This window comes from Mauremys mutica, chromosome 12 (assembly GCF_020497125.1).
Source record: "Mauremys mutica isolate MM-2020 ecotype Southern chromosome 12, ASM2049712v1, whole genome shotgun sequence".
NCBI lineage: Eukaryota > Metazoa > Chordata > Testudines > Geoemydidae > Mauremys > Mauremys mutica.
This window is the reverse complement of record NC_059083.1, coordinates 60,028,363-60,055,929: the sequence shown is the minus strand read 5'-3', so window position 1 is coordinate 60,055,929 and position 27,567 is coordinate 60,028,363. Positions and strand designations below refer to the sequence as shown.

General features: G+C 42.0%; 1 protein-coding gene across 3 annotated transcripts in view; it reads left to right on the top strand.

The window, feature by feature from the left end:
- MYH10 (myosin heavy chain 10) overlaps positions 1 to 27,567 on the top strand; it is a 142,241-nt gene that overhangs the window by 18,472 nt on the left and 96,202 nt on the right. For all 3 annotated transcript variants that reach the window (XM_044981950.1, XM_044981949.1, XM_044981948.1), the window contains exon 3: positions 2,649 to 2,805. In XM_044981950.1, coding sequence (XP_044837885.1) covers positions 2,649 to 2,805 — 157 coding nt within the window. The remainder of the gene's footprint in view (positions 1 to 2,648; positions 2,806 to 27,567) is intronic.

The window sequence follows — 27,567 nt, the reverse complement described above, 5'->3', positions numbered from 1 at the left end:
CTTCCTTGCAGAAAATCAAGAGTATAGACTTGAAAATTCCAGCATGTCTTCTTCTTTGTCTTATGAAGAGCTCCCTGAATGGCTTTATTATTAATGACCTTAAACCTTCATCCTGAAGGTCTTAATGCTAGGGCAAAAACGAGGAATACTTGTGGCACCTTAGAGACTAAAGCTTATGCCCAAATACATTTGTTAGTCTCTAAGGTGCCACAAGTACGCCTCGTTGTTTTTGCTGATACAGACTAACACGGCTACCACTCTGAAATGCTAGGGCAGTGGTTCTCAACCAGGGGTACACATATCCCTGGGGGTTCACAGAGGTCTTTCGGGGGTACATAAACTCATTTAGATATTTGCCTAGTTTTGCAAAAAATCTACATAAAAAGTACTAGTGAAGTCAGTACAAACTAAAATTTCATACAGACAAAATGAGAAAGTAAGCAATTTTTCAGTAAGTGTGCTATGACACTGTGTATTTTTGTCTGATTTTGTAAGCAAGTAGTTTTTAAATGAGGTGAAACATGGAGGTTCTAAGACAAGTCAGACTTCTGAAAGGGATACAGTAGTCTGGAAAGGTTGAGAACCACTGCGCTAGGGAATACTTTACATTTGAGCGTCAGTTCTCCATTTCTTGAGGCCTGCAAGAAACCCTCACCTCACCCCCTTAGTCTATTGAGTGGGGGGAGGGGGGGAACAAGTATTCTGTGACTGATTCAACAGCTGTTCATATATTTATATCAAAAGCAGCACTTATAGAATATGCAAGTCTTTGTGATGAACGCTGTCTCTGGAATAAGAGAACTAAGCTGAATTTAATAGCTACTACTTGAGCTGAGACAGACTCTGCAGAGAAAATCGTGGATAAACTTTTAACACACTTTTTCTGGGCATTACAAGGTTGTTTTCAGGGAGTTTAACCTTTGCTTGGAGGCTGCACTTTGCTGTAGCAGATCACTAATTTTTGCTCAATCTCTCCTAGTAGGCAAAGTGAAAGACTGACTTCCTGTTCCATTTTTTTCCCTCTCTCCTTTCCATTTATGATACCTTTATTATTAGTTAATTAAGGAATTCACTGCCAGATGTATTCTTATAGGGGAGAGAAATTTGGCTTGCCTTTCAAACGTCCTGTCTTCAGGAGAGGGGTGTCATGCATATGGCCCAGTTGATGAATTTGTGACCTTCATGACACATTCAGGTTTCCTAGAGTTGCAGCTTTTGTTGCTTTAAAAAAAAATAAATCTGTTCCCTCATGGTTGCAATGCAAAAAAACCTTCCAAATGTAAACAGCATGTAAACAGACTCTATTTCCCTATGGTTGCAGATAACCTGTTACATTCACTGTAATGGTTCTGAACTGTTCTGCTCCCTATTAATCTCATTGGAGCATCAGCTCTAAAACCCAGTGGTGACACTTCACTATCAAAATTGACTACTGAATAGCTGAACATTCTAGTGCATGTTATAAGAAAGGATGTGAGAGTTAAGCCCTCAGGGTGATGAGAATTGAGTGGTGTTGGTGGGAAGGAAATGTAGAAGGGTGAACAGAAGACAGTCAATCATAGGAAAAGAAACAGAATTCTGGGGAAAGAAGAGAGCAGAAACAGAAGTAGTGGTGACTTGTGGGGAGCAGGTTTTTGTCACTGAGCAATGGAGAATTACAGTAGAGGACTGGATAATATATACTTTTTAGTTATTACATAAAGCCTGTTTTCTCTTTGCAAATCTCTCACCAACATCAGGTGAGGAATCTGTGGAGTCCTGAACATGGATCCTCTCCCTCAGACCGTAATGAAACAGTGAATCTAGCTCTCTGCACCAAATGAGTGTGAGGCTTCTGTTCTGGGATGTTTAGCAACTAACTTTCCTATTTTTGTTTTTGAGGGAAGAGGTCCTATAGCTGGCCCTTGTTGTTATGGAACTATTGATTAATTTTTACTTAGCTTGATGCAGTTTTGAAAGCAGTTACCTAGAGATGTGGCCTGGAGGAAAGTCTTAAAAGGGGATGCTCTTTGCTTTCTATAGCAGGAGGAGCAACCCAGCTGTTCAGTATTTATTACTAGATCATCTTGTAGAAATCAGCAGCTAATTCAAAATTTCTTAACTGAGTGAGTAGACTCAGAACCTGAACAGCTACATTTTCACAAGTTTTGCAAGCATGATCCAAAAAACTTAGTTGTATTTTTTTTTAAAAAAAGCACATTTTTATCAGAGTAAAATTTAAATCTAATCTGCTTTCTATCTTTGATGCAATTTGTGTCCAAGTTTAGTGAAAATGGAAAACATTCACTCTGTGGTTTTTATGTACTAGTGTAATACTGCAGTTTTTCATTTGCAGAGAGGGAAAATTCAAATCTGCCTTTTGGGAATGAGGAGGAATCAAATACTCAAGGCTTCACTTCTGTCATAACTAAGCTCTTTTGGATACAAGTTATTAGATGTCTCAAAGTACCAACCAATATTTTTGAACTAAATAGTTTGAGGTGGTGGTTTTATTGAAGTCACTGATGTTCAAGACTAGCACAGAAATGGCCCACAATTTGGGAAGAATGAAGCTTTCCTGGCCTCTGTGGCTTCATTTAATAGTGCACGTATAAATGTAAGATAAAATAGCTAACCAAACTGCTGTTGGTGTGGGGTTTTTTTTTTAGACTTATTCTGGACTGTTCTGCGTGGTCATAAATCCCTACAAGAACCTCCCAATTTATTCGGAAAATATCATTGAGATGTACAGAGGGAAGAAACGTCATGAAATGCCACCACACATTTATGCAATATCTGAATCTGCATATAGATGCATGTTGCAAGGTAAGAACTATTTAAATATTACTTTGTTATAAATAAGTGCATTAAGCAACTTCAGCTAATCTTAGGCTCTCTATTGTCACTGAAGTTTTGCCTTCTAATAAATATAGAAATCTCTCTAAACTTTTTAAAGAATTTTTTTTTGTGATTTTGGAACAGAGTGACCTTTAAGAGTATGATTCCATGGTGTGTTTTCTTCTTGACTTCCAAAGTACCTGCCAGTTTGCTGCTGTGACTGCATGATAGACTTTGTAATTAGTGGTGTAGTAGTAAACTTAAAGTGGAAATGGCTTCCTTCAGAACTAAGAAGTAATGACATTTGGGACACAAAAGAGGTGCTAATACACTAGGGAAAATGTACTTCCAGAGGCACCAAAATAAGAATTAAAAGGTGTGCAGCAAAACTAAACTAATTGGTTTCAGAAACAATTGCTAAATGGGTGTTTTCAAACTGTTTTCTGTACTCCTGTTTTAATGTCACTACACACTATCCTGAAGTTTCTCACAGTGGCTAAAATATTTATTTTTATAGTGTGTGTGCGCGCACACACTAGTTGTAGCCATGCTGGTCCCAGGATATTAGAGAGACAGGTGGGGTGAGGTAATTTTGTATTGGACCAACTTCTGTTGGAGAGAGAAACAAGCTTACAGAGCTCTTCTTCAGGTCTGCGAAAGCTAAATGTAGACCTGAAGAAGAGCTCTATAAGCTTGTTTCTCTCTCCAACAGAAGTTGGTCAATAAGATATTACCTCACCCACCTTGTTCCCCATGCCGATGGGAGGGATTCTAATGTTGGTGTAGGTATTCCACTCCCCAAGAGGTGGTAGCTAGATCAGTGGGAGAATTCTCCCATTGACCTAATGTAATCTACGCGGGGGGTTAGGTTGGTTTTAACTGTGTTGCTCGGGGGTATGGATTTTTCACAATAATATGTTGACCATAATCACACTTGTGGGGGGAGGAGGGGTGCTGTATTGTCTAAGGCCCAATTACTTAAGGTGAAGTTTTTTTACCCAGTAAGAACGTCTCAAAGATGAATTTAAAGACTAACACTTAGACTGCATTTAAGACAATAAGGATAACAAAACATAGCTCTAGATCAGCGGTACTCAAACCTCTTCATGTTTTAGATTATTTCAAGGGTGTGTGCGCATGTGGTTTTTTTGTTTGCTTTTTGGCCACATCTCCTCATCCCAGTCTTGGTTCCACATCTCCATGGTGACCATAGTTTTGGTCTACATCAGGGGTCTCAAACTCAAATGACCCCGAGGGCCGCATGAGGACTAGTGCATTGGCCCGAGGGCCGCATCACTGACACGCCCCCTTGCTGCCCCTGGCCCCACCCCCAATCCACCCCTTCCATGAGGCCCCGCCCCTGCCCTGTCTCTTCTCCACCTTCTCCCCTAAGCGCGCGGCTCCCCCCTCCCTCCTGGAAAGTGCTAAGCGCCACCAACAGCTTTTTCAATGCACTCTTCCAATCCTTGAAATATGTCACGTCCCGTTGTGATACCCTTCAGTGGCATTAAGTCTAGCAATTCTTGAGTTATATTCAAATTGCAGTCCACACCTCTAATGAACACTGCACACTGTGCAGTATCTGATACATCTGTACTCTCATCAAGAGCAATTGAAAATACTTCAAAGTCTTTTGCCATTTGAATCAATTGTTTTTGCACATTATCAGCTAAATCCGTTATCCTGCAGGCAACTGTATTTGCAGACAAGCTTATGCCTTCAAAAACTTTCTTCCTATCAGGACATAAAATTTCACTGGCCTTCATAAGACATTCTTTTATGAATAAGCCTTCTGTAAAAGGTCGCGATGATTTAGCTATCATTTCGCTTATCACAAAACTTGCTCTTACTGAATCTTCGCTAGACTTGTTAATCCCTGAAAATAAATTTCTTTGCTTGGCAAATGCTGCTTTAAGTTGCTGAACTTTTTCCTCTCGGATTTTTCCGGTGAATGCATCATATTTTTCACGGTGCATCGTGTCATAGTGCCGACGCACGTTATACTCCTTGGGAACAGCAATCGTTTGCTGACAAATAAGGCATTGAATTTTATCTTTTACCTCTGTGAAAAAATATAAATTCTCCCATTTGTCTTGGAAAACTCTCTTTTCTTCCATGAGTGTTCTTTTTTTTGACGAAGTCATTTCCAAGCAGTTTTAATAAATATATACACTCAGTAATGCACCTCACTCAAAGGACAAAACACGCACTTAGATTTACTGCCTAAGGCTCTGGGAGGGAGTTTGGGTGGGGGAGGGGGTCTGGAGTGCAGGCTCGGTGCTCGGTGCAGGCTCCAGGCTGCGGCAGGGGGTGGGGGTGCAGGCTTTGGGACGGAGTTTGGGGATAGGAGGGGGTGCAGGGGTGAGGGCTGTGGGGCTGAGGGTGAGGGGTTTGAGGCATTGGAGAGGCTCGGGGCATTGGAGAGTCTCAGGACTAGGGGAAGGGCAGCCTGCCCTGGCCCTAGTGCAGGGGGGCGCTAGGACCCTGCGGCAGCAGGTGATGCCGGAAGCCGGCATAGCGGAGGAGGAGTGGAGTCAGCGTGAGCTCCCGGGCAGGCTACCGGGCGGTGAGGGGGCAGCAAGTGGGGGCTGGTAGACACTGGGGGGAGGCACGTGGGGGCGGCAGGTGGGGCCAGGGGAGAGACCCAGCCCCAAACATTGGGGAGCAGCGCGCGGGGAGCTTAGGCACAGAAAATAACTTGGGGAGGGGGGCGGGGGTGAGGGGAGTTTGGCGGCGACAGGAAGTAACTGGGGGAGCTCCGCGGGCCACAGGGAAGAGCTCCGAGGGCCGCATGTTTGAGACCCCTGGTCTACATAAATGTCCTAGAATAGTGAAGCAACATGAAGATAAATGTTCATGGAATGAGTTTGGCTACTTTATATCCCTGTTTCCCTGCATCTCGTCTGTTTCCATGTCTTGACATGTCAGAATTTTGTTTGTTAATGCCACACTTTGACATTCTGGTTTGCCATCCAGACTGGTTAGGTGCTGTCACCCCTGCTCTGCAACTTTGGGTGCTTACAATGCTTTCCTGCTGTAGCTCCCACCTGGGTTGCAAACAGACAGCCTGCCTGCGGGTAGGTGACATCGAGTGTCTGTGTATACCCATAGCCCTGGTCCAGCAACTCTGACCCCAGCAACCTGTCAGCAAACACCAGCCACACTCTGGCTTTCAGCAGGCTTGGTTACCACTTGTAGGGTGACCCCAACACTCTCACAGTCCCAGATTCTCCCCTAAAATGTGTTCAGCACTGTCCAGCCGTCTCCTGGACAGTCCAGAGATGATAGGTCCATTGCCTGTCTAAGGGAACCAATATACAGCAGTCTGCTGTCTTAAATGGAGTTACCAAACAATTCAGCACCAGTTTAGTTTTAATTAAAGAATAAAACATGTTTGTTTAGCTACAAGGGAGATGTACTCTCTTAAAACCCAAGTATAAGCCAGTAAAGTGAGAAATGGTTACAAGAGAAATAAAGTTAAAACACTTCCTAGTATTAAAACTTAACAGATGAGGCTTGGTTCAAGGTGAAATTCTTAGCACATGCTCCCAGGAACAGGGCTGACTCAACTTCAGGTCAAGATCTGCTTCTGAAGTCCAAATGCTGTTTCTCTGTGTTGTCTTAGGTGACAGAAAAAGAGATGGATAAGGAGAGAACTTGGTGTGTTTGCCCCTCACTTTCATAGATTGGTCACCTTTCTGAAAAGCATTTCCCTAAGGTTTACCCATAGATAAAGTTCATTTCCACTGTGGGGGCAGAGACGAGGAGTCTGGTGAAAGAGGTTCCTTGATGCTAAGATGCAAATCTGTTTGTTCTTGCCCCCTCCCCCCTCCTTGCCTAAGAATGGCCACTTGCTAGGTGAATGCACACCTGGCTAGAGGCATCGCTGCCGAAATCCCGCTGATTTTCAGCAGCATTTCGGCGGTGACGCCTATTGACGTTGCTGCTTCTCGGCGGCATTTCGGTGGATGCTCGTCCGCCGGCCACGGTCCTCGGTTGCTTGTCATCCGGCGTCCGCCAGATGAAAAGGGTTGGGGACCTCTGATGTAGAGGATGAAAATACATGGGTGCATTCATTCATACACTCCTTAATGGCAGCCCTCACCCTTCTTGGCTCTAATCTCTCTAGGTTTCACTGTTTGCTTCCTTTCCAGTTTTGGTGTTTCCAATATTGGTCCGTGTTTACAAGAATAAAACCCTTGAACCAAAGAATGTAATTGCTGAACAAGATGCAGAAGTTTGTCTTTGTGTTTAGCTGACCAAAGCTGTTGGAAACCCAGAGTTCTGACTTGACATTCAATGAGACAAGGTGGTTGAGGTAATGTCTTCTGTTGGACCAACTTCTATTGGATCAAGAGACCAGCTTTAACCTGAAGAAGAACTCTGCGTGTAAGGTTGAAAGCTTGTGTCTTTCACCAACAGAAGTTGGTCCAAGCGGATTTTATTGCACTCACATTGTCTCTCAATATCCTGGGACCAACACTGCAAATTGCTGAGGTTTGTGAAGCTTCACTGCATCAAGACTGGATGATTCATCCTTCATAGAAGCAGCTCCTTGGACCATAGTTTTGAGAAGTGCTGCTTTAGTACCACCTTTGTTTGCTTCAAAGGTAGTAGTGGGAAAACTAGAGTAGATGACTGTAACAGTGCCTTTGTGGGTCACAACTGAGAATATGAAATTCAGGACAAACTGCTGAGAAATAGAATCCTAGAATATCAGGGTTGGAAGGGATCTCAGGAGGTCATCTAGTCCAACCCCCTGCTCAAAGCAGGACCAATCCCCAGACAGATTTTTGCCCCGGATCCCTAAATGACCCCCTCAGGCAGACACCCCAAAACTGGTGGTTATTCTTCCATAAGATGTATCAAACGGCAACAAAAGTAAACTTCTGTTTCACCACATTGTCTAACAAGAAATCAGAAAAGCAGTCTCCTTAGGCATTCCAGTCCTGGATTCAACACCCAAACACCAAATAGCTTAAAGATGAGTGGTTATTTAAAACCAGCTTCATCAAACAAAAGGTTCTTCTGATCCCAAAGGACCAGCCACATACCCAGGTTTAATGTATAACTCAGATCTTGCCCAATAATCTCAGTGTTGTCAATCCTTTAGTATCTAAAATTGAAAGGTTTATTTATAAAAAGAAAGGTGAGAGTTAAAATTGGTTAAAGGAATCAAATACATACAACAATTGCAAAGTTCTTGGATCAGGCTTGTAGCAGTGATAGAATAAATTGCTGGCTTAAGTCAAGTCTCTGGTTGCTTCCAAATCCATTGGAAGGTCCTCGATCCTTTGGTTATAATGCTTCCATTAGTATAAATTCATAGTCCAGAGGTTTGAGCAGGAAAGAGTCAAAATGGAGATGTTTCTAGGGCCTTTTATAGCTTCTGCCACGTGGAGGGGAATCCATTGTTTCAAACAAAGCCCTCAGCACAGCTAGTGGAAAATTACAGGTAGCAAGATGGTGTTTGGAGTCACATGGGCAAGTTGCATGTCCACGCATGATTTCACTTTGTCACAGCAGGAAAGTCCATTAAGTGTTGATAGGCGTCTTCTATTGTGAGCTAAGTGGCCCATTAAAGAACTCTTAACTTGAATAGTCCCTTCAAGATGTGCAGGTTAAATACCTTGTGGGTGCTACCACAGGAGCAAACATTTGAAATCCAGGTATAGAGCCAATACTCATAACTTCAAATACAAAACTGATACATGCATACAAACAGCAAAATCACATTCAGCAAATCATAACCTTTCCATAGACACCTTACTTGACATACTTTGTACAAGATTTGTTGCAGTTGTATAACAGTGGTAGCAACAATGATCTATGTGGTTATATTTTATTAATGTCACAATGGCATCTCTGGGTTTGAAGAAAAAATATAGATGTTGGGCTTGAAATTTGATAGATTTGGGGGGAAACTTAAACAGGGAAATTGCTTTAAAGAATTAATACTTTGTAGTTGTTCAAGTGCACAGATTTTTAGTATACACCACCTATATGGACCCATTGCTTTTCTTCCTTTCAGCAAGAGGTGGGAAGTGGTGTCGGCTAGTGGACTTTCCACTGATGTCTTACTTTCATGATTTCATTGCCAATACAAAACAAGAATTGGGAAGTACAGATGTTGACAAACTGTACTTGGCTGCTTTGTTAGATCAAAGGAAAGGAAAGGGAATATTTCCTTTGCATTTGTAATGGGCTCCATTTAGTTATTCCTAGGCATTTCTTCAAGAACAAGATGGCAGGCAGGCTGCTTCTGAGACATGTGTGTCTTAGATACTTATGACCCCCATTACTGTAGTACATGAGTGCCTCAGTCTTTAATGTATTTTCACAGTATCTCTCTGAGGAAGGGATGTGCTACCATCTCCACTTTTTACAGATGGTGAAACTGAGGCACGGACTAAATGACTTGCCCAAGGTTGCACAGGAAGTCTGTGACATAACTGAACGCAAATCTCCAGAGTCCTGGCCCATTGCCTCCATAAGACCCTTTTAGCATGGATCAGGCTAAAATGACATTGCACTGTCTCAATGAGGAAGTCCGAATACCACCAATAAAGATGAGACTAGTTTGAGTATTGTGGTAGACTTCTTGGAGACACAAGAGTAAATTGTGAGAATGCCTACCATTTTGCAAGTAAATCCAGGATTTTTTTTGCTAGTGAAAATGTTCAAGGATCGATATGGTGTACATATTTTCCCACACCTGTTAGCTACAGGAAAATTTATGCTAATCTTTTCTTATGTATCGGGTAGGTACCAACTAGACTCACCTTGTGAACCTAACTGTGTGTGTGTGTGTGTGTGTGTGTGAGAAATAGATCACTACAAACATGTCATCAGTCTTAAATGGAGGTTACAAGATGAAACTGGAGTATCATCTACTTTGTCCAAAGTAAGATATGTTTCGTCAAATTCTGGAAAGAAAACATAAGCTGACTTCATAGCTGACCTAACGCCAAAGAGCAGCACTGCAACAGCTACCTAAATTGTAAATCCTGTTTCTTGTATTCATCATGTCAAATGCTCATGAGGGGACTGAATATATAAAACAGTGACGCTGACTTAGACATTTCAAATAGTCATTAACAGGAAAGATTCCTCGGCACATTACAATCCTGAGTGTTTTGATATTGCAGTTTCGACTTCTGATAACTGGACTATCAGTTTCAGAGCCCAAATAGGAAGAGGGTGGGTCACTATAGCAGTGGTGTTTACAACCAAGCTCCACCTCTAAACCAAGCTGTTCCTGAGAATTTCAGTAGATCACACAGCTGTTCAAAATACGATTGTGTGCTCTGCTGTGTTCATCAGGCTTGGCTCCTCCTCTGACATTCAGCTATATTTTATCACTAAGGTATAGGTGAGTACCTAGGGCCTTGGCTCTTGGAACTCTGATTTTAGAATCTTAAGCTTTCGCTTCAGAGAGGATGGCAGAACAAACAGGTGACAATTGTTAGTCATGTTGCTTAATGCACTACTTGAAAGTGTCCAGATGTTATGATCACAAGCATGGTATAATCTATATAGAATAGGAACATAATCTGAAAATTTTGGGGCCTACACTTTTTGGAGTGATGTTTCTTCATCTAGTACAAAGCATCATCCCTCTTATGAGGAAATATGAGTTTAAATTAAAAAAAAAAAAACCCTAATGTTCAGAGTAGTTATGGGTTTCTTTCAGAAAACACCTGTCCTTTAGTTGTTTCTCAGCAAGTTTCAGGGCAAAGAGGTGTGTGAAATGTGTATAATCTGTAGTTTCTGGGAAGTATTGAGTTTACAACAATTTTGTTAATCTCTGGCTAATTCTGGTTTGAGGAAGGTACTAGGGTTTGGTTTTTGCTTGATCCCATTGTGTCCAGTTGTAGCAGCAACTTTGCTATTTTGTTACCTTCCCTATAATGGTGAGATGATTATTACTTTGCCACCAATTGAACCCATTGCAATGGAAAAGAAGTCAACACAGAAAGGCCTAATCTGTACCATACTAGCCAGCTTTTACTAGCTATACCAGCAAATCCTCCTAGCGTAGAGTTGGCTCCTATGAGCGAAATTGTGCTTTTTGCCAGTATAGCTTATACTAGTTCCCTGAACAAAATAAGCTAGACCAGGAAAAACACTTACCATATATACTCGTTCATAAGCCGAATTTTTTTTAGTAAAAAAGGGAAGCACCAAAGACGGGGGTTGGCTTATGAACGGGTATAGAGAGGTGGGACTCAGCCCCTCCCCCCCAACAGAGGGAGCAAGGAGAGGCAGCACAGCCAGCAGAGACAGAAGGGAAGAGGCGGGGGCTAGGATGTCTCCACTTCTGGCTATGTTGCTCTCCCCCCAGCCTCTGAAGCAGCTGCACCTCCAGGGCTGGCAGGCTGCAGCTGTGCCGCTTGGCCCCACCTCCCAGAACAGGCTGTGGCTGCGCCGCCCGGGCACCGGAGCACCCTGCAGCCACACCGCCCGGCCCAGCCCACTGGAACATGCTGCAGCTGCGCCACCTCGTCTGGCCCGCCGGAGCAGGCTTCTGGCTGCGCCGCCCAGCCTGCCAGAGCAGCTCCAGCCAGGTCAGAGACATCCTCCCCAGATAAGGTGGGAAGGGGAGAACGTGGGAGTCCTGGGCTAGGGGTGGAGTCATTTGGGGGATGGTCAGAGGGGATACTCCCCTGACTCCCAGCTTCTCCTCCCCTCCCCCCCAAATAAAAAGAATTCCCCACCAGTTGCTGTCCCGGCTTATAAATGAACCAGCTTATGATCGAGTATATACGGTACTAGTTTGAATTACCACACCTCCTAGGAGTCCTTGTCGTGCACCAGGACCTCATTGTTCTAAGCACTGTTTTTTAGCCAGTATAACTGGATCTGCACTAGGGCGTCTGCCATTATAATGTCTATGACTGGGGCTTCTAGGAGGTATGGCGATTCAAACTAGTAAGTGCTTCCAGCAGCTCCCATTAGTCTGGAGCAGTGAACCGCGGCCACTGGGAGCCGTAATCGGCCGGACCTGCGGACGCAGCAGGTAAACAAACCAGCCCGGCCTGTCAGGGGCTTTCCCTACACAAGTGGCATCCCAAGTTTGGGAAACGCTGTGGTAGGGAATGAGTTTTGTGACATGTTGCAAGAAGTCTGTCTTGGATATGGAACATGCTGTTTTGTGGGGGAACAAATGTATTATAGCTGAGATTTACGTGGGGTACTCAGCCTATAAATTTTAATACAATAAAGGCTTGGAGAACTTTTCTTAAAATAACCAAAAAGAAATTTAGCTTTTGGTAGAGAATTGCCTATGTGCCATGCCCAGCTAAAGAAAATGGTCTATAATAAACAAGTGGCTTCTCTAGGTAAACTCTTACTAGAGTGCTGAGTGGGGCTGCGGCGGGGGGGACCCTGGCTGGCAAGGGGCCAGCAGCGGGAACCCCAGAGTAGCGGCGGTCTGAGCAGCTCAGCCTGCTGTCTCTCTGGGGTTTCCACCATGGGTTCCTGCCAGCTGGGGTCTCAGCCCACTGCCAGCCTGGGGTTCCATCCCCCAGGCCAGCAGCTGGTGCTGAGTGGGCCTGGTGGCGGGATCCCGGCTGGCAGGAGCTGGTGGTGGAAACCCCAGAGCAGTGGCCGGCTCAGCAGCTTAGCCTGCCGCTGCTTTGGGATTTCAGTTGCTGGCTCCTTGCCAGCTGGGGTCTCAGCCCGCCGCCAGCCTTCCCCCAGGCCAGCAGCGGGTGCCATAGGTTGCTGACCCCTGCCTTATCACCACCTCCTGCAGTAGATTCTGAAGTTAGCCATGCCCCACTGGCCACTTCCCTTGCAAATGACCTTACAGTTGCTGATTTCCAAGGCATTTGTATTAGATCCATGTGCAAGACCAAAGTGAGGGATTATACAGACAACCTGAGCTGTAACATTAAACAACTCTGTTTTAAGACCGGTCTTTATATTGTGCAAATTAAGCCTTCATTTCAAAATTAATGTGATGGGAGAGCTGCTTGGAACATTCTGGTTTCATGTCCTAGAATTCTATTAAAAGCTCATTAGTGCTTAGCTTTGTGTCACTCAAACAACGTTCTCTTTAAATGCAAGTGTGTTAGGGCTCAAGAGTTTAAATAAACAATTGGGGCTTAAACTCCAAAATACCTTTGGTTCAGATTTTAAAAATCAAAGTGTGTGTGTGTGTGTGTGTGTGTAAGTCTGCCAGCAACAAAATTTAACACTGCTTTGATCATCTGAATTAATCACTCATTGTCTTGCCTAGTGCTGGAAAAACTCCATTTTGTTAAACTCCGAATATAAACTGAAAACTGCACTGCACAATGACAGCCCTGTTGCAGAGGGTTTGTATAGCTGGCAGTTAGCAGTGCTGCTGTCAAACTGCTTCTGTATTCTTGTCCTATTAATGTATTTCCTGTTTAGAAGGGCTTTAAGTACTGCAGTCTGCACAGGTCAACTCTTGTGATGCCCTGCTGAAAGAAGGAAACTGGGTTGAAATCTATGCACTTGAGTGTCTGGCTCTCTCCCTTCCCCTCCTCCCACCTGTGTTTATAAAGCAAAAAGGGCTGTTCAAATAATAGAAATGTAGGATCCAAACGGACTTCAGTAGGTCATCTTTTCTGGTCCCCTGTGCTGAAGCAGGACTTAGTGTTATTGAGACCATCCCTGGCCAGTGTTTGTCTAACTTGCTCTTAAAAAGCTCCAGTGATGGCAATTACGGAGGTTGTGGAATCTGTTCCAGTGCTAAACTAGCCTTAAAGTTAAACTTTTTCCTAATTTCTAATCTAAATCTCCCTTGTTGCTATTTAAGCCCATTACTTCTTGTCCTGTTTTCAGTGGCTAAGGAGAACAATTTATCACCTCTCAATAACAGCTTTTTACCTACTTGAATACTATCATGTGCCCTTCAGCCTTCTCATCTCTAGACTAAACAAACCCAGTTTTTCAATCTTTTCTTGTAGTTCGTGTTTTCTAGACCTTTAATTTTCGTGGCTCTCCTTGGGAGAAAATCCTGAAGTGGTTGTGTCCAGCCATCAGTGCACATAGGGCTCCAGTTGAGGCCTTATCAATGATGAATAGAGTGGAAGAATTACTACGTGTCTTGCTTAGAACACACTCCTGTTAATACATCCCAGAATGCTTTTTTTTTTTGGCAACAACATTAATGTTGACTTGTGTTTAGCTTGTTGCATAACCTCTGGATGCTTTTCTGCAGTGCCCCTTCTTGGCAGTCACTTCCCATTTTGTGCAATTGGTTATTCGTTCCTAAATGTAGTGCTTTGCACTAGTCCTTTTTTTGAGTTTCATCCTGGTTTTTATTTCAGACCATTTCTACAGTTTTGTCTAGATTATCTTGAATCCTAATCCTGTCTTCCAAAGCACTTGCAACCCATCCAAGCTTGGTACTGGCCACAAACTTTAAGTATACTTTCTGTGCTGTTATCTAAATTATTTATGAGGATATTGAATAGAACCGGACCCAGCACAGATCCCTGTGGAACCCTACTCAATATGCTCTTCCTGCTTGACACTGAACCATTGGTGAAAACAGTGTGTGTGTTTTTTTGTTTTTTAACCAGTTGTGCAGCCAGTACAGTACCTGTCAGTAGGTTCATCTGGACTATATTTCCTTAGCTTGCTTATGAGACAGTCATGTGAGACTATATCAGAAGCCTTTCTTAAGTTGGGATGTCTCATCTACTGCTTACCCTGATCCACAAGATCTGTTACTCTGTCAAAGGAGGACTGTAGGTTGGTTTGACATAATTTGTTCTTGACAAATCCATGCGGACTGTTACTTATTATCCTGTAGGTGCTTACAAATTGATTTCTTTATTTCCTCCATTATCTTTCTGGGTACTGAAGTTAAACTGACTCCTCTATAATTGGGTTGTCCTTAGTCCCCTTGTTATAGATAAGTATATTTGCCCTTTTCCAGCCCTCTGGGATCTCTTCTGTCTTCCTGGAGTTCTTGAAGATACTCACTAATGGCCTAGAGCTCTCTTCAGCCAGTTCCTTAAATATTCTAGGATGTATTTTGTCAGGTCCTGCTGATTTGAAGATCTCTAACTTGTCTAAGTAATTCTTAACTTGTTCTTTCCTTATTTTAGCCTTTGATACTACCCTATTTATACTGATATTCACTATATCATCCGACCACTGCTAACCTTTTTGGTGAAAGGTGAAAAGAAGGCATTTAACTCTTCAGCGCCCCCCCCCCCCCCAAATCCTGCCAACTCTTCTGCTCTCTCTTCCCTTAGACTTGCTTCTTATGAGATCTTTCCTACCAATTCTGAGTTTGCCAAAGTCTGTCTTGAAGTCCATGACCTTTATTCTGCGGTCCCCCCACCCTCGCTATTGCTTAGAATCATGAACTGATCACTTCATGATCAGTTTCACCCAAGCTGCCTTCCACCTTTGAATTCTCAACCAGTTCCTCCCTATTTGTAAGAGTCAAATCTAGATCAGCCTCTCCCCTACTTGCTTTCTCCATCTTCCACAATAGGATATTGTCTCCAGTGTATTTCAAGAACTTAGTGGTTTATCTGTGCCTTGCTGTATTTTCCAAATGGATGTCTGGGTTGTGATGGGGACTTCAGCTACCAAGTCCTGTGAGTTTTGTTGGCTTTTTAAAAAGACTCATCTACCTCTTCCTGGTTAGGTGGTCTATAGTAGACCATTGCCATGGCATCCTTTAAATTTTTTTAAACTCCTTTTATCCTTACCCAGAGATTTTCCACAGGTCTATCTCCCACTTCTATATCAACTTCAATCAAGTGTATACATCTTGATTACACAAAGCAACTGCTCCTCCTTTTTCCCTTCCTGTCTTTCCTGAACAAGCTGTACCTTTCTATACCAATATTCCAGTCATGTGAATTATTTCACCCTCTGTAATGCCAATTATGTTGTAATTCACTAGTATTTCTAGTTTTCTTGTTTATTCCCCATACTTCTTGCATTAGTATAAGACATCTAATCATATTGAACGTGTGTCCTTTTGTTGAAGACAATAGTAGGCAAAGTCTCATCTCCTTTAGTCAGTAAAGTGTATAAAACTTGATTCACTGGCCAATAAATCATTTTACTATTTTGGTTTATTTGTTTTATTAAGGATATGATTGAAGATCGTTTTAAACTGACAAGCACACTGCTGCAAAAAAGTTGTTAAATCACATGTGCTGCTGTTGAAATATTTTACGCCTGTACCAGAAAAATGTGTGGGTGTTTTTTGTGCACTCTTTGAGTTCTAGGATTCATCCCTGAGAAGGCTCATCCCACAGTGTCCTGTGCTGTGACACCACGAGGTTAACACAAGCTGCTTATTACTTGGTGACCTAACAGCTCTTTTGAAAAGTGTTGTAGCCTGTAAGGTACATTTGTTGTTGTCACGGACTCACAGATCGTGCCCACTCTTGGCCCCATGTGGTCCTTGGAGGGTGCCCCTTTCAGTGAGACAGCCCTTCACAGAGGTCCACTCTCTCGGGGTCAGGCCCCTCCACCTCCTGGAGCACACCTGTTTCTTGCTGTGGGCCCCCTCAGGGAGTCCACGTGCTCTGGACCCCTCGGGCCTCCTCACCCCCCGAAGAGGTTGATGCAACCCTGCTCGCTAGACCAGAGTGACTCTCAGCCAGCATAAAACAGGAGGGTTTATTGAGAGTTGAACACAGCACAGGAAACTCTCAGGGCCTCAGGCCTGGCCTCCCGCAGCACAGCATATCCCAGTCCCCTGCAGCCAGGTGGGCTCTGTCTGCTCTCCTTCTCCAGCCCAGAGCCCCCTGCTTCCCAGCTGGGCCTCCGATATTCCCGGCCCCAAGCCGCCTCTGTCCATTGCCTTCTCTCCAGGTAAACAGGGTCGTAAACAGGAAGGCCTGGGTCTCCTCTCAGCCCTCCTCTGGCCCCTCTGGTCCTCTCTTCATAGCCCATTGTCCTCCCACTGGCCAGAACTGGCTGTGTCTCCTGAGCCGGGTCACCAGTTGCTGGGGTCTCCATCCTCCAGGCCATCGGCCGGGGTCCCGAGTTCCCTCTCTGGTCTTCTGTAACAACAAACTCCCTCTCCCCTCACCTTGTTAAACCAGTAACACCTGGGGACACTAAGTCCCACCCCCTGTGCATGCAAACCACTGGAAAACACAGAAAACCCCAAAAAAACCCCCCACTTCATCACAGTCTAACAGACATAATGTTTCTATTCACGTTCTTTTGTTTCCCTTCCATTACTTTAATTTCCTCACTTGCTAGCATTACGCAGGAACAGTTGAAAGAGCAGCAGAATATATGCTGATCTGTGCACTAAACTTTAAACTTCCATATAATTAAACTATTTACATCAACAGAATCACATAGATAGGTGTGGTGAAGGAACTAGTCTGACTAAACAGTTTATAGCTAAAAATCTAGGCTGAGATTTTCAGAGCTACTTAGATGCTCAGTTCATTGGAAATAGTGCTTCTAAATTCCGTTGGCAGCTTTGAAATGCTCAGCCCCAGTTTTTATACAACATGCAGGGCCAGCTATGCTGCTGAAAAATGAATAAGTGAGGAAAAACGAAAGTTGGGGTTGGGACTTCATTCTCATTTAAGATACAGGAAAACTTACAGAACACATCTAATTGCTGACTTTCAGCAATTTTTTGCACTTCAGTGCATTTTTTTCTTTCATTTTAATTGGGAATGGAGGACTGGCCTAATCTTGAGATAGTAGCACCAATTTGGAGATGTTCCCTAGCACTCGTATTCATCTATAGCTCAATTTCTTCTTCTTCCTCGTCCCAAAATTTACTGCTGGTTTACCCTAGCTATACCTTATTTGTGGTCACTGTGTGGGATTTTTCATATGGCAGTTAGTTCAATGGGTTAAAGCTAAATTTTCAAAGCAGTGTCTCAGGTTGCTCAGAAAAATAAGTGGCCTGATATTTCGGGTATGTGTATGGGGAGGGAAGTGTGTTAGCGATTGCCAAGGTCCTTTGTGGTTGTGTAGGGGTATTTTGGTATATTTACACTTTTGTTTCCTTGATCTTTTGTTGAGCATTAAATTACCATTAATGTCATAGGACTGACTTTAATTCAATGGGGGAGAATTTTCATCTGTAAACAGTAATTATGGCCTAAAGTAGTTAGTGGTAGGCATATCAGCCTTTGATTAACCTATAGTTTTAGGGCCTACCGTCACTGAGTGATTAGAAATGTAGAGTAATGCTCAATACCTGTTGTAAGTCTGTCCTTGGGAAGAAGGCGTTTTCGTAGGATTTGGAAGACTAGAACTAAAATCACAGCACAAACTCCTTTCTGCAAATTAAATGAACAAGGAGCTCTAGCAGTCTCTCCTTTTGGGTAGCCTTACTTTCTCAAATGGAAACCACACTATGTAGCAAGCAGCATAACATGCTGTTAGGCTGAAAAGACTGGGAGGGAGCCACACAGCATTCCCTCCGTGTTCTGTAAAGAATGCAAAACACCCATTGTCAGACATACTAAATCTATGATTAAAATCCCAAATATTTTCCATGATCGATTTTGTGGTTTATCGCAAGATTCACACAATCCTTTCTACCCTGGTAGCTATTTTGCACTTCTGCCTACACAGAACCAGCTGCATGGCAAGCCTAATGTGAGGAATTTGTAAGTCTTTTTGTGTATTGTTGCAACATGATGTCCAGCTGCCTATTGGAAATTGAAGATAGGCACTGGTGCATAATGTGAGGAATGAATAAGTGAAGAGAGAGTGTTTATGTTTAGCGTGGGAAGGGAGGCAACATACAATAGCATTGCCAAAAAATCTGCTGCAGACAGGAACTGAGTAATATAAATTCTGTTCTGCTGAAACAAACTTCCAGTTCACTTCAAATCCAAATAGAAAGCTAATGGAAGACACTTGATTGTTAGCTAGGCTTATTGAACTTTTTTTAAAAATTTTTACCACAGTAGAACCTCTGTTACGAACACCTCAGAAATGGAGGTTGTTCGTAACTCTGAAGAAAGCCTTATGATTGCTCTTTCAAAAGTTTACAACTGAACATTGACTTAATACAGCTTTGGAATTTTACTATGCAGAAGAAAAATGCTGCTTTCTCTTTTTAACTAAAAAAGAAAAAAAAGTTTACAACTGTACTGTATTCCCTTTTGTGGGGGGAGGGGGAGGGGAGGGTGTCTCTGCCTGATTGCATACTTCCAGTTCCAAATGGTGGGTGGGTGTGGTTGATTGGTCAGTTCATAACTCTGGTGCTCATAACTCTGAGGTTCTACTGCATTTTGTTACCAGGTCTCTGTGGGTTCACATTGTGGTGTGTAAAGTTTTTTGACTATCTTGCTTTCTTGAGGGCTGAGAAGAATCCATCCTTAATTCAGTACTAATTATTTCCTAATTCTTGCCTTTTATTAGCCACCAGTCCCCCAAAGAGCTTAACAATAAGGATTTATTGCCCGTGCAGGAGAAACTGAGATTAATTCTTATCTTAGCAACCCTGCTAAAATGTAGTATGCTGACAAGTGTACCACATCTTGCATGGTTCCCACGCATTTTGCAGCTCTACCTGTAGGGCCCTACCAAATTCATGGCCATAAAAAGTGTCACCGGCCATGAAATCTGGTCTCCTGTCAGTCCGTCGTCTCCCCCCCCCCCCTCCCGGGGCACTGTCTTGTGTGCTTTTACCCTATACTATACAGGGGAGACCAGTGTTTCTCAAATTGGGGGTCCTGACCCAAAAGGTAGTTGCAGGGGGGTTGCAAGGTTATTTGGGAGGGGGGTGTTGTGGTATTGCCTCCCTTACTTCTGCGCTGCCTTCAGAGCTGGGTATCTGGAGAGCGGTGGCTATTGGCCAGGTGCCCTGTTCTGAAGGCAGCGCCCTGCCAGCAGCAGCAGCACAGAAGTAAAGGTGGCAATACCATACCATGCAATCCTTCTGCACTGCTGTCGGTGGCAGAGACAACCTGGGGAATTACAGACCAGTCAGCTTAACTTCTGTACCCGGAGAGATAATGGAGCAAATAATTAAGCAATCAATATGCAAACACCTAGAAGATAAGGTGATAAGTCAGCATGGATTTGTCAAGAACAAATTGTGTCAAACCAACCTGAGAGCTTTCTCTGACAGGGTAACAAGCCTTGTGGATGGGGGGAACAGTAGATGTGGTATCTTGATTTTAGTAAGACTTTTTTGATACTGTCTTGCATGACCTTCTCATAAACAAACTAGGGAAATACAACCTAGATGGAGCTACCATAAGGTGGGTGCATAACTGGTGGGAAAATCTTTCCCAGAGAGTAATCATCAGTGGTTCACAGTCGTCATGCTGGAAGGGCATAACAAGTGGGGTCCCTCAGGGATCAGTTCTGGGTCTGGTTCTGTTCAATATCTTTATCAGTGATTTAGATAATGACACAGAGATATAGTAGTTTTGCGGAACCAAGCTGGCAGGGGCTGCAAGTGCTTTGGAGGATAGGATTAAAATTCAGAATGATCTAGACAAACTGGAGAAATGGTCTGAAGTAAATAGGATGAAATTCAATAAGGACAAATGCAAAGCACTCCACTTAGGAAGGAACAATCAGTTGCGCACATACAAAATGGGAAATGACTGCCTAGGAAGGAGTACTGAGGAAAGGGATCTGGGGGTCATAGTGGGTCACAAGCTAAATATGAGTCAACAGTGTAACACTGTTGCAGAAAAAGCAAACATCATTCTGGGATCTGTTAACAGGAGTATTGTAAGCAAGACACAAGAAGTAATTCTTTTGCTCTACTGAGCCGATTAGGCCTCAACTGGAGTATGTGTGTCCAGTCTTGGGTACCACATTTCAGGAAAGATGTGGACAAATTGGAGAAAGTCCAGAGAAGAGCAACACAAATGATTTAAAGGTCTAGAAAACATGACCTATGGGGGAATATTGAAAAAATTGGGTTTGTTTAGTCTGGAGAAGAGGAGACTGAGGGGGGACATAAGTTTTCAAGTACATAAAAGGTGGTTACAAGGAGGAGGGAGAAAAATTGTTCTACTTTGTCTCTGAGGATAGGACAAGAAGTAATGGGCTTTAATTGCAGCAAGGGCAGTTTAGTTTGGACATTAGGAAAAACTTCTTAACTGTAAGAGTGGTTAAGGACTGAAATAAATTGCTTAGGTGGTTGTGGAATCTCTATCATTAAGGATTTTTAAGAGCAGCTTGGACAAACACCTGCCAGAGATGGTCTCGATAATGCTTAGTCCTGCCTTGAGTGCGGGGGGCTGGACTTGATTACCTCTCAAGGGCCCTTCCAGTTTTATGATTCTATAATTACAACACAATGACACTTCAGATTTAAATAGATGAAATAATGAAATTTACAATTTTTAAAATCCTATGACCGTAAAATTGACCAAAATGGACCACGAATTTGGTAGGGCCCTATCTATCTGCATTCCCACAGACCCTCTGAGATGTTAAGCATTTAGCTGTGCCACCAGGGGTTGCTGTGGTTCTTCCACTGCTAGCTGCCATGCAGCCTCTCTTGCCCTTTCACCACTCTCCTGTTGCTTCTTTTTGCAGGGAAGGGGCAGCTGAGAGGAGAAAGAAAGATTTCAGGGGTCCAGTACTGATACCAGTACCTCTCATCCCCTTTGAGCCCCAGACACCATCACCCTGCCTGTAGTTTTCTTCCAGCATCCCCATCCAGCTACATCCAGCATTCTCAGATGTCTATCATCAGTCCATACTCCGTCAAACACACAGGCACCCTAGCACCGTCCAGCACACACCAGACACCTTGTAGTACTCATGCACCTAAGTAACCCTAGCAGGTTTCATAAACATTCCTATCTATCTCAGCCAGAGCTGCCAAGTTTTTGTGCAGTGTCGTATCCTGCCATTGCATAGCACAGGACGTATTGAACATAACCTGAAGATTATGGTTATCCGCCAAAAACTCAAATAGCTCATTTTATAGCTTGTATAAAATGTCTCACACAGCTCTACAGAGATTGGCATCTACATGTTTTAATTACACCATACTCGATATTCCTTGCAAAATGTCAAGTTATAGAGTTTTGAAGTATTACAAATCTAGTTTGTGACTGACCATATAGTCATGTTGGAAAAAGGTTGGCAATTTCTTGGGGAAAAACTAGTTTAGGACAAGGCACGCGTAACTTAGTTATTTTCCCTAATTTTGCTGGTTTATTAGAATATACTAACAAAAATACTTAACAATTGGATAATAGTTTTTGCAGTAATATGGTCTGTTTAATTTTAATTTAAAGGAAATTAAATAATAAAAAACCCTCCACTTAAAGCAGTATGCTATTGTCTTGGCAACGCCAAACTGGAATTGAAACATCTGAATCTGGGAATTCCCCTTCTTTGTTTAGCAATGAAAATTAGCTAACAAAACATGTAATTTTCATTGCTAAACAAAGAAGGGGAATTCCCATACTCAGATGTTTCAGCTCCAGTTTGAGGTAAATTGGACTGGATAGTTAAGACAGTAGTCTGTTCCTTGATCTGGCTGGCTGAAGTACAACTGCTGCAGCTGAACTCCTTGAGTACAGTGACTCAAGTAAAAATATTTCAATATGAGCAAAGGTGTTTGTCCCAATTCATGGCTATTTTGAGAAAGTTTGTGAAGATGAGTCTTAGGTGCAGAAAAAGTAAAGAAAGTGAGTAGAAAGGCAGACCGTATAAAGAAACATTTTACAGACTGCAGTGGGAAGAACAAAGACACTGAAACAACTGACTGGCTAAACATATGAGAGTATTAGAATCGGACTCTGAGGATGAAGGTACTGATACTGCATTGCCATTGCCAAATACATCAAAAGAATGTGAGATCCAGGCTGGCCACAGACAAGGAGGGAAGTATCAGTTTTTTCAATCTCAAATGGATATGTTTATAAGAAAAACAATTCTAGAGGTGAAACAAAAGACTTGAAAATTGCAGATTTTTTTTTATGGCTGTAATATTGCCTTTTCTGTTGGATGCTCAGCTGTTTAAGGCCAGGCTATAAAACACCCAGTTGAAAGCAGGTAGTGGGGAACTGTTAGATGCAACTCCCTGATGGCTTGAGGGTGGAAGCACACACAGAATTACATGGAAAAGCAGTTACATTAATATGAGTTGGCTGGAGTAATGTGCATAACGAGCCAGTAATGGCTAAGTGTAGCAGATAAGGAAAATGGTGGCTTATATCAGCAGTTGGTATTGGAGGCAAATAGAAAACTGGAAAGTACTGTGCTACACTGGCAAGAGAAGCCAAGACATTAGCAAATGAACTGTGTGGTGGTGATGAGCTTACCTGACAGACAGTAAGAAAAAGATAAAGTGATTTGGAACAAGATGACACTTTTGGTTATGTATGGATGTGCATCACATTGGCTTAGTCTACTTGGACAAGACCCTACCCCCCAAGTGCTTTAATGAAACGTGTTGTAGATTTAGAAAAGCATTTTTGTAATCGCCATCACGCTGGAGCCTGGTAAAAAGAATGCCAAGGATCTGTAAACCTCCAAATTCCTGGTGGGACATGATGGAACATTCAACTTGCCTGGAAACGTATTAATGTGATTTTTATGTCAGGATTGAGTGTTCACAAGGCCGAACTTCAGTGAATCTTTCCATCTTTTCAAACTTCGGATACATCCATTCAAAACGGAGGCATAGGCTCGGTCTATCGTCTACATAGAAGTTGTCTCTTGCTACAGAATGCATGTGGCCAAATGGATGCAAATTGGTCGTCTGCAACTCTGCATGCCTCTGATTGCATAATGCTTCAAGCTTGCAACAGTGTGCTTTATTTTCATATGGTTTTGACTCGAAAACTGAAATGAGTCATGACCTATAAAACTTCCTTGAGAAAATACTGAACCAAAATGTATAGACACTCTGGTGGTCAATATTATAATTACATATTCGTGTTACACTCACTGTGGTTTTATATTTAATTTGGGGTTGTACAAATAAATCTCTAAATTTATGTAACTAAAACTAAGCGTAATATGATGTGCATTAATGAAACAGTTTTTTAAAATAGCAAAATACCTTAAACTGGGACTAAACAATGATGTTTTCGTTTTGTTGTTTTTCTTCCTTAGAGTGGCTTAAAAAAAAAAAACTGTAAAAACCACCTCTGGTAAACCATGCCATTCTGAAAAGCATGTGAATCCATCTACAGGATGCTTTTCTAAAATACCAGTCATACCACTAGAAACTGTAGTACTTGGTTTCACATGACTGCCATGGTGCTGAATCAGGCATTACTGTGGTCATAGCTCTTAAATAAATAAACATTTATCCCAATACTAAGATGAACTAACTGAAAGCATGAAACTGGCAGATAAAAATCTTACTGCATTTCTTGAAATTTGTAACGTGAACAGTTGCTATTAAAAACAGATGTTTGGAGTCTCCTATAGGGGACTGTTTGAATGCAGAACTGGAGGAGGGAAAACTCTCTGTCCTGGAATAAACAGAGGAATTCTACAAATAGACTCCTTAACTAGATAAATCTTACTAGTGTGTTACAGGAAAATTCGTTACTCCTTGTGTGGAAAAGGAGTTGGGCTCAGTTGGCTACTCCTGATGGGCCAGCAGTTGAATTCTCTCCATGCAATGTCAGCCTTGTCCCTGCCCTGCCTGGATTTTCTTTTTGCTTTACCTTACTGTTAAAGACAGCGGGGGAGTGGTACAGGTTAAGTAGAGAGTCAGCCAGCAAGGAGTCAGTTTTTGGGTTTTTTGTTTGCCCAACAGAGGGCCTCTGGTGTAGAAGTAGCAGCCAGGGTAGAATAAACTGAGGATTCTTTTTATTCCCTGTGTATCCTAACCAAGAATTGGGAAGGGGAAAAGTCACACTGCACTTTACAAACAACTAGACATCAAACCCTGTATAATTTCAGTAACAAAATAGTTCAAACTTCTCATACAATGAAGCTGTAGTTATAGGCTACAACTGAAGATACATTTTTAGGATTAATGGTTGCTCCATTCCCATCAACTAGGTAACAAAGCTGAAGAATATTCTGTCTTGAAATACCGCAAAGAATTGCCATTTCAAAATGGCTTCCATTTGCATGAGCTTTAAGCCAAAAGCTGCCCTAGCAAAAGTGGCTAGTGTCTCCTGACTGCATAGTGGGCTGCCATCTTCTTTGAAAGGAGCTTAGCTGTGGATCATGGGAAGTGATTGACACTTTAAAAAAGGGCATTTTTAGCTGATGGCAACCTGTGGCCTCAGTCGGATTTGAGAACAATGGGAGGTGGTAGCCATTTTGAAAGATGGTAATCCTTTGTGACACTCTCTGAAAGAGAACTGTAAAATGATGAAAAAATAAAGGTAGAAAAAAATAGTGGCAAAAAATGACCATAATCCTAAATATTTTTAGAAACTATTTGTTGTATCTTATCTATTCTACAGGGGGAGGAAGGGAATCCCCAAATTGTATATTTTACAGTCTGAAGTCTAATTGTCTTCCTTCAAACTGAAGAATTTTACATGAATTCTCACCTTAGCCAACTACAAGAGACTAACTGCACTGGAATGTCATTTGAACGTTCAGTATTAAAATAAATTATGAAAATCTACAAGGATTGTAAAACATCAACTTCTGACAGAATGGTAAGGTTTTACAATCCTTCTTGTAGATTATGAAAATCTATTCTAATACTGACAGGTATGTGTTGTAGATCCTTGCCTAAAAAGACTGAGATCTGTAGTGCTGATTTCCAACTACCACTGCTTTTAACATGCAGTAGGGATCTATCAAGACTTACCAAAATTAAATTTTGAAATTGTCAATTTCTCATTTTAAAGGGAAAATATAGCTGTAGGATCATTTTACTTGATTTCAGAGTTCTAGTAAATAAATACTACTTCACAAGTAAAGAAATTGTAATACAAATGTTTAACAAGTCACATACTCAAGAGCTCCGGCTGGAAGCTTGCAGCTGTTTTGCAGCATTTTGTGGCATATCTACAATAGTGAAGTGAAAATGCAATCTTCTATATTGTGCTTCAAATTTTAGTTTTCTGGGGTATTTTCAGTAATCTAAACACTAATTTAGATTGTAAAATCAAGATAGTAAATCGCAACTTTGATTTTTACAATTTTGATTTGAGTTGAGATTGCTTTAGAACGTTAAGTAATATGTAAGAGCTAGTCTGGCAGAAATTTTTCCCTTAAATATATTTTGCAGCAGCAAATTTTAATAGATCAATGTCTTGTAGTTTTAAAAAACAAATGTCTGTTTTTTATAGCCTTTGCTATTGAAACACTAAAGATAACTACAGTACTCAGTTGTATAGTAATCATCAGATTACTTTCTGTAGCAAAAATAAGGTCAAACTGGAAAGTGCTTCACTTATTTTAGAACTGAAAGATACTTGCCACTAGCTCACTGGTAAATGAGTAACAGAACTGGCATCCATTCAGTTTTTTCTTCTAAAAACTAATAAAATAGCATTCAGATTTTAGTGGTGTCTCTTCTTTGTTAGTCTTGTTTTGGCACATGGATTTAGCTACTGAAATTACAGAAAATACACAAGTCTTTGTCTAGCCATTGTGGGAAGCTTGTAAATTTCAGAAACTTCTAATCTTTTAGTTGTCAGTACAAACTAATGAAATTCTAGAGTATCTGTGATAGCGTACTCACAATTGTAAAAGAATTCCTATTTCTTGTGGGCTATGTAACTTTATTTCTTGGCAGCACAGCTGCCTTTTTCAATTCTGCATCGAAATGGCTATAACACCAATTCATGTCTGGTTGCTTTCCCTAAAGTTGTTACTCTTGTTGGTGACAGCAGCATGAGTATGACTAGTATCAGTTTTCACTACAAAAAGAGGAAGATCTTTAGCTATAAGCATTCTATTCTGTGCAGACATTCAAACTGTCCTATAAATATTTAATACCTCGCATCTCTGCCTTCCATAAAAGTCATCAAAAAGTATTGCTAAATTGTAGCATTTGACTTCTGCCTGTGGCTAACGTACGCAGTACACTTGCAATATGTCTTTTTTCTGTGTAATAGAAACCACTGCCTTGTTGAAAGCTTATGAAAGAATAGCTGTATTGATTTATTCAGATGGGGGAAAAATAGTAACATGCCTCATATCATCATTGTGATATTTATTTGAGACTAATCTAAAATTAGATGCATTTAAAATGGTTACAAGAATTTCTCGTTTAGCTAGTTGTGGTGGTACATGGTAGTTGTTGGTATCTGGACACTTTCCACAACCTTTTGAGAGGGCAGTTAACTTTAAAGATTACTGAACTGTACTTTGAATGAGGAACAGAAGTAGTTCATTAGAAATTCTGGCCTTCAGCCATTCTCTGCTCTAATGACTGCTTCTTGGAGCAGCTTGTCCTGGAATCCATCAGGGGAGAGGCAATTCTTGATTTTAGTTCTAAATGGAACACAAGGTCTGGTCCAGGAGGTGAATATAGCTGAACCGCTCAGTAATAGCGACCATAATGTAATTAAATGTAACATCCTCGTGGGGGGAGAGAGTGCCAAATAATCCCCCCCTCAGTAGCATTTACTTCAAAAAGGGGAACTACACAAAAATAAAGAAGCTAGTCAAACAGAAATTCAACGGATCAGTCACGAGGGTGAAATGCCTGCAGACTGCATGGAGAAAACATTTAAGCTGAGCCTCTAGGATGGTGTTTTTAAATGTATGCCCCCCTCCCTCCAAACAGTAAGAGGACCAAAAAATAGCCAACATGGGTAAACAGCAGAGTAAAAAGAAATGGTTAGAGGCAAAAAGGCATCGTATAGAAATTGGAAGTCAAATCTTAATGAGGAAAAT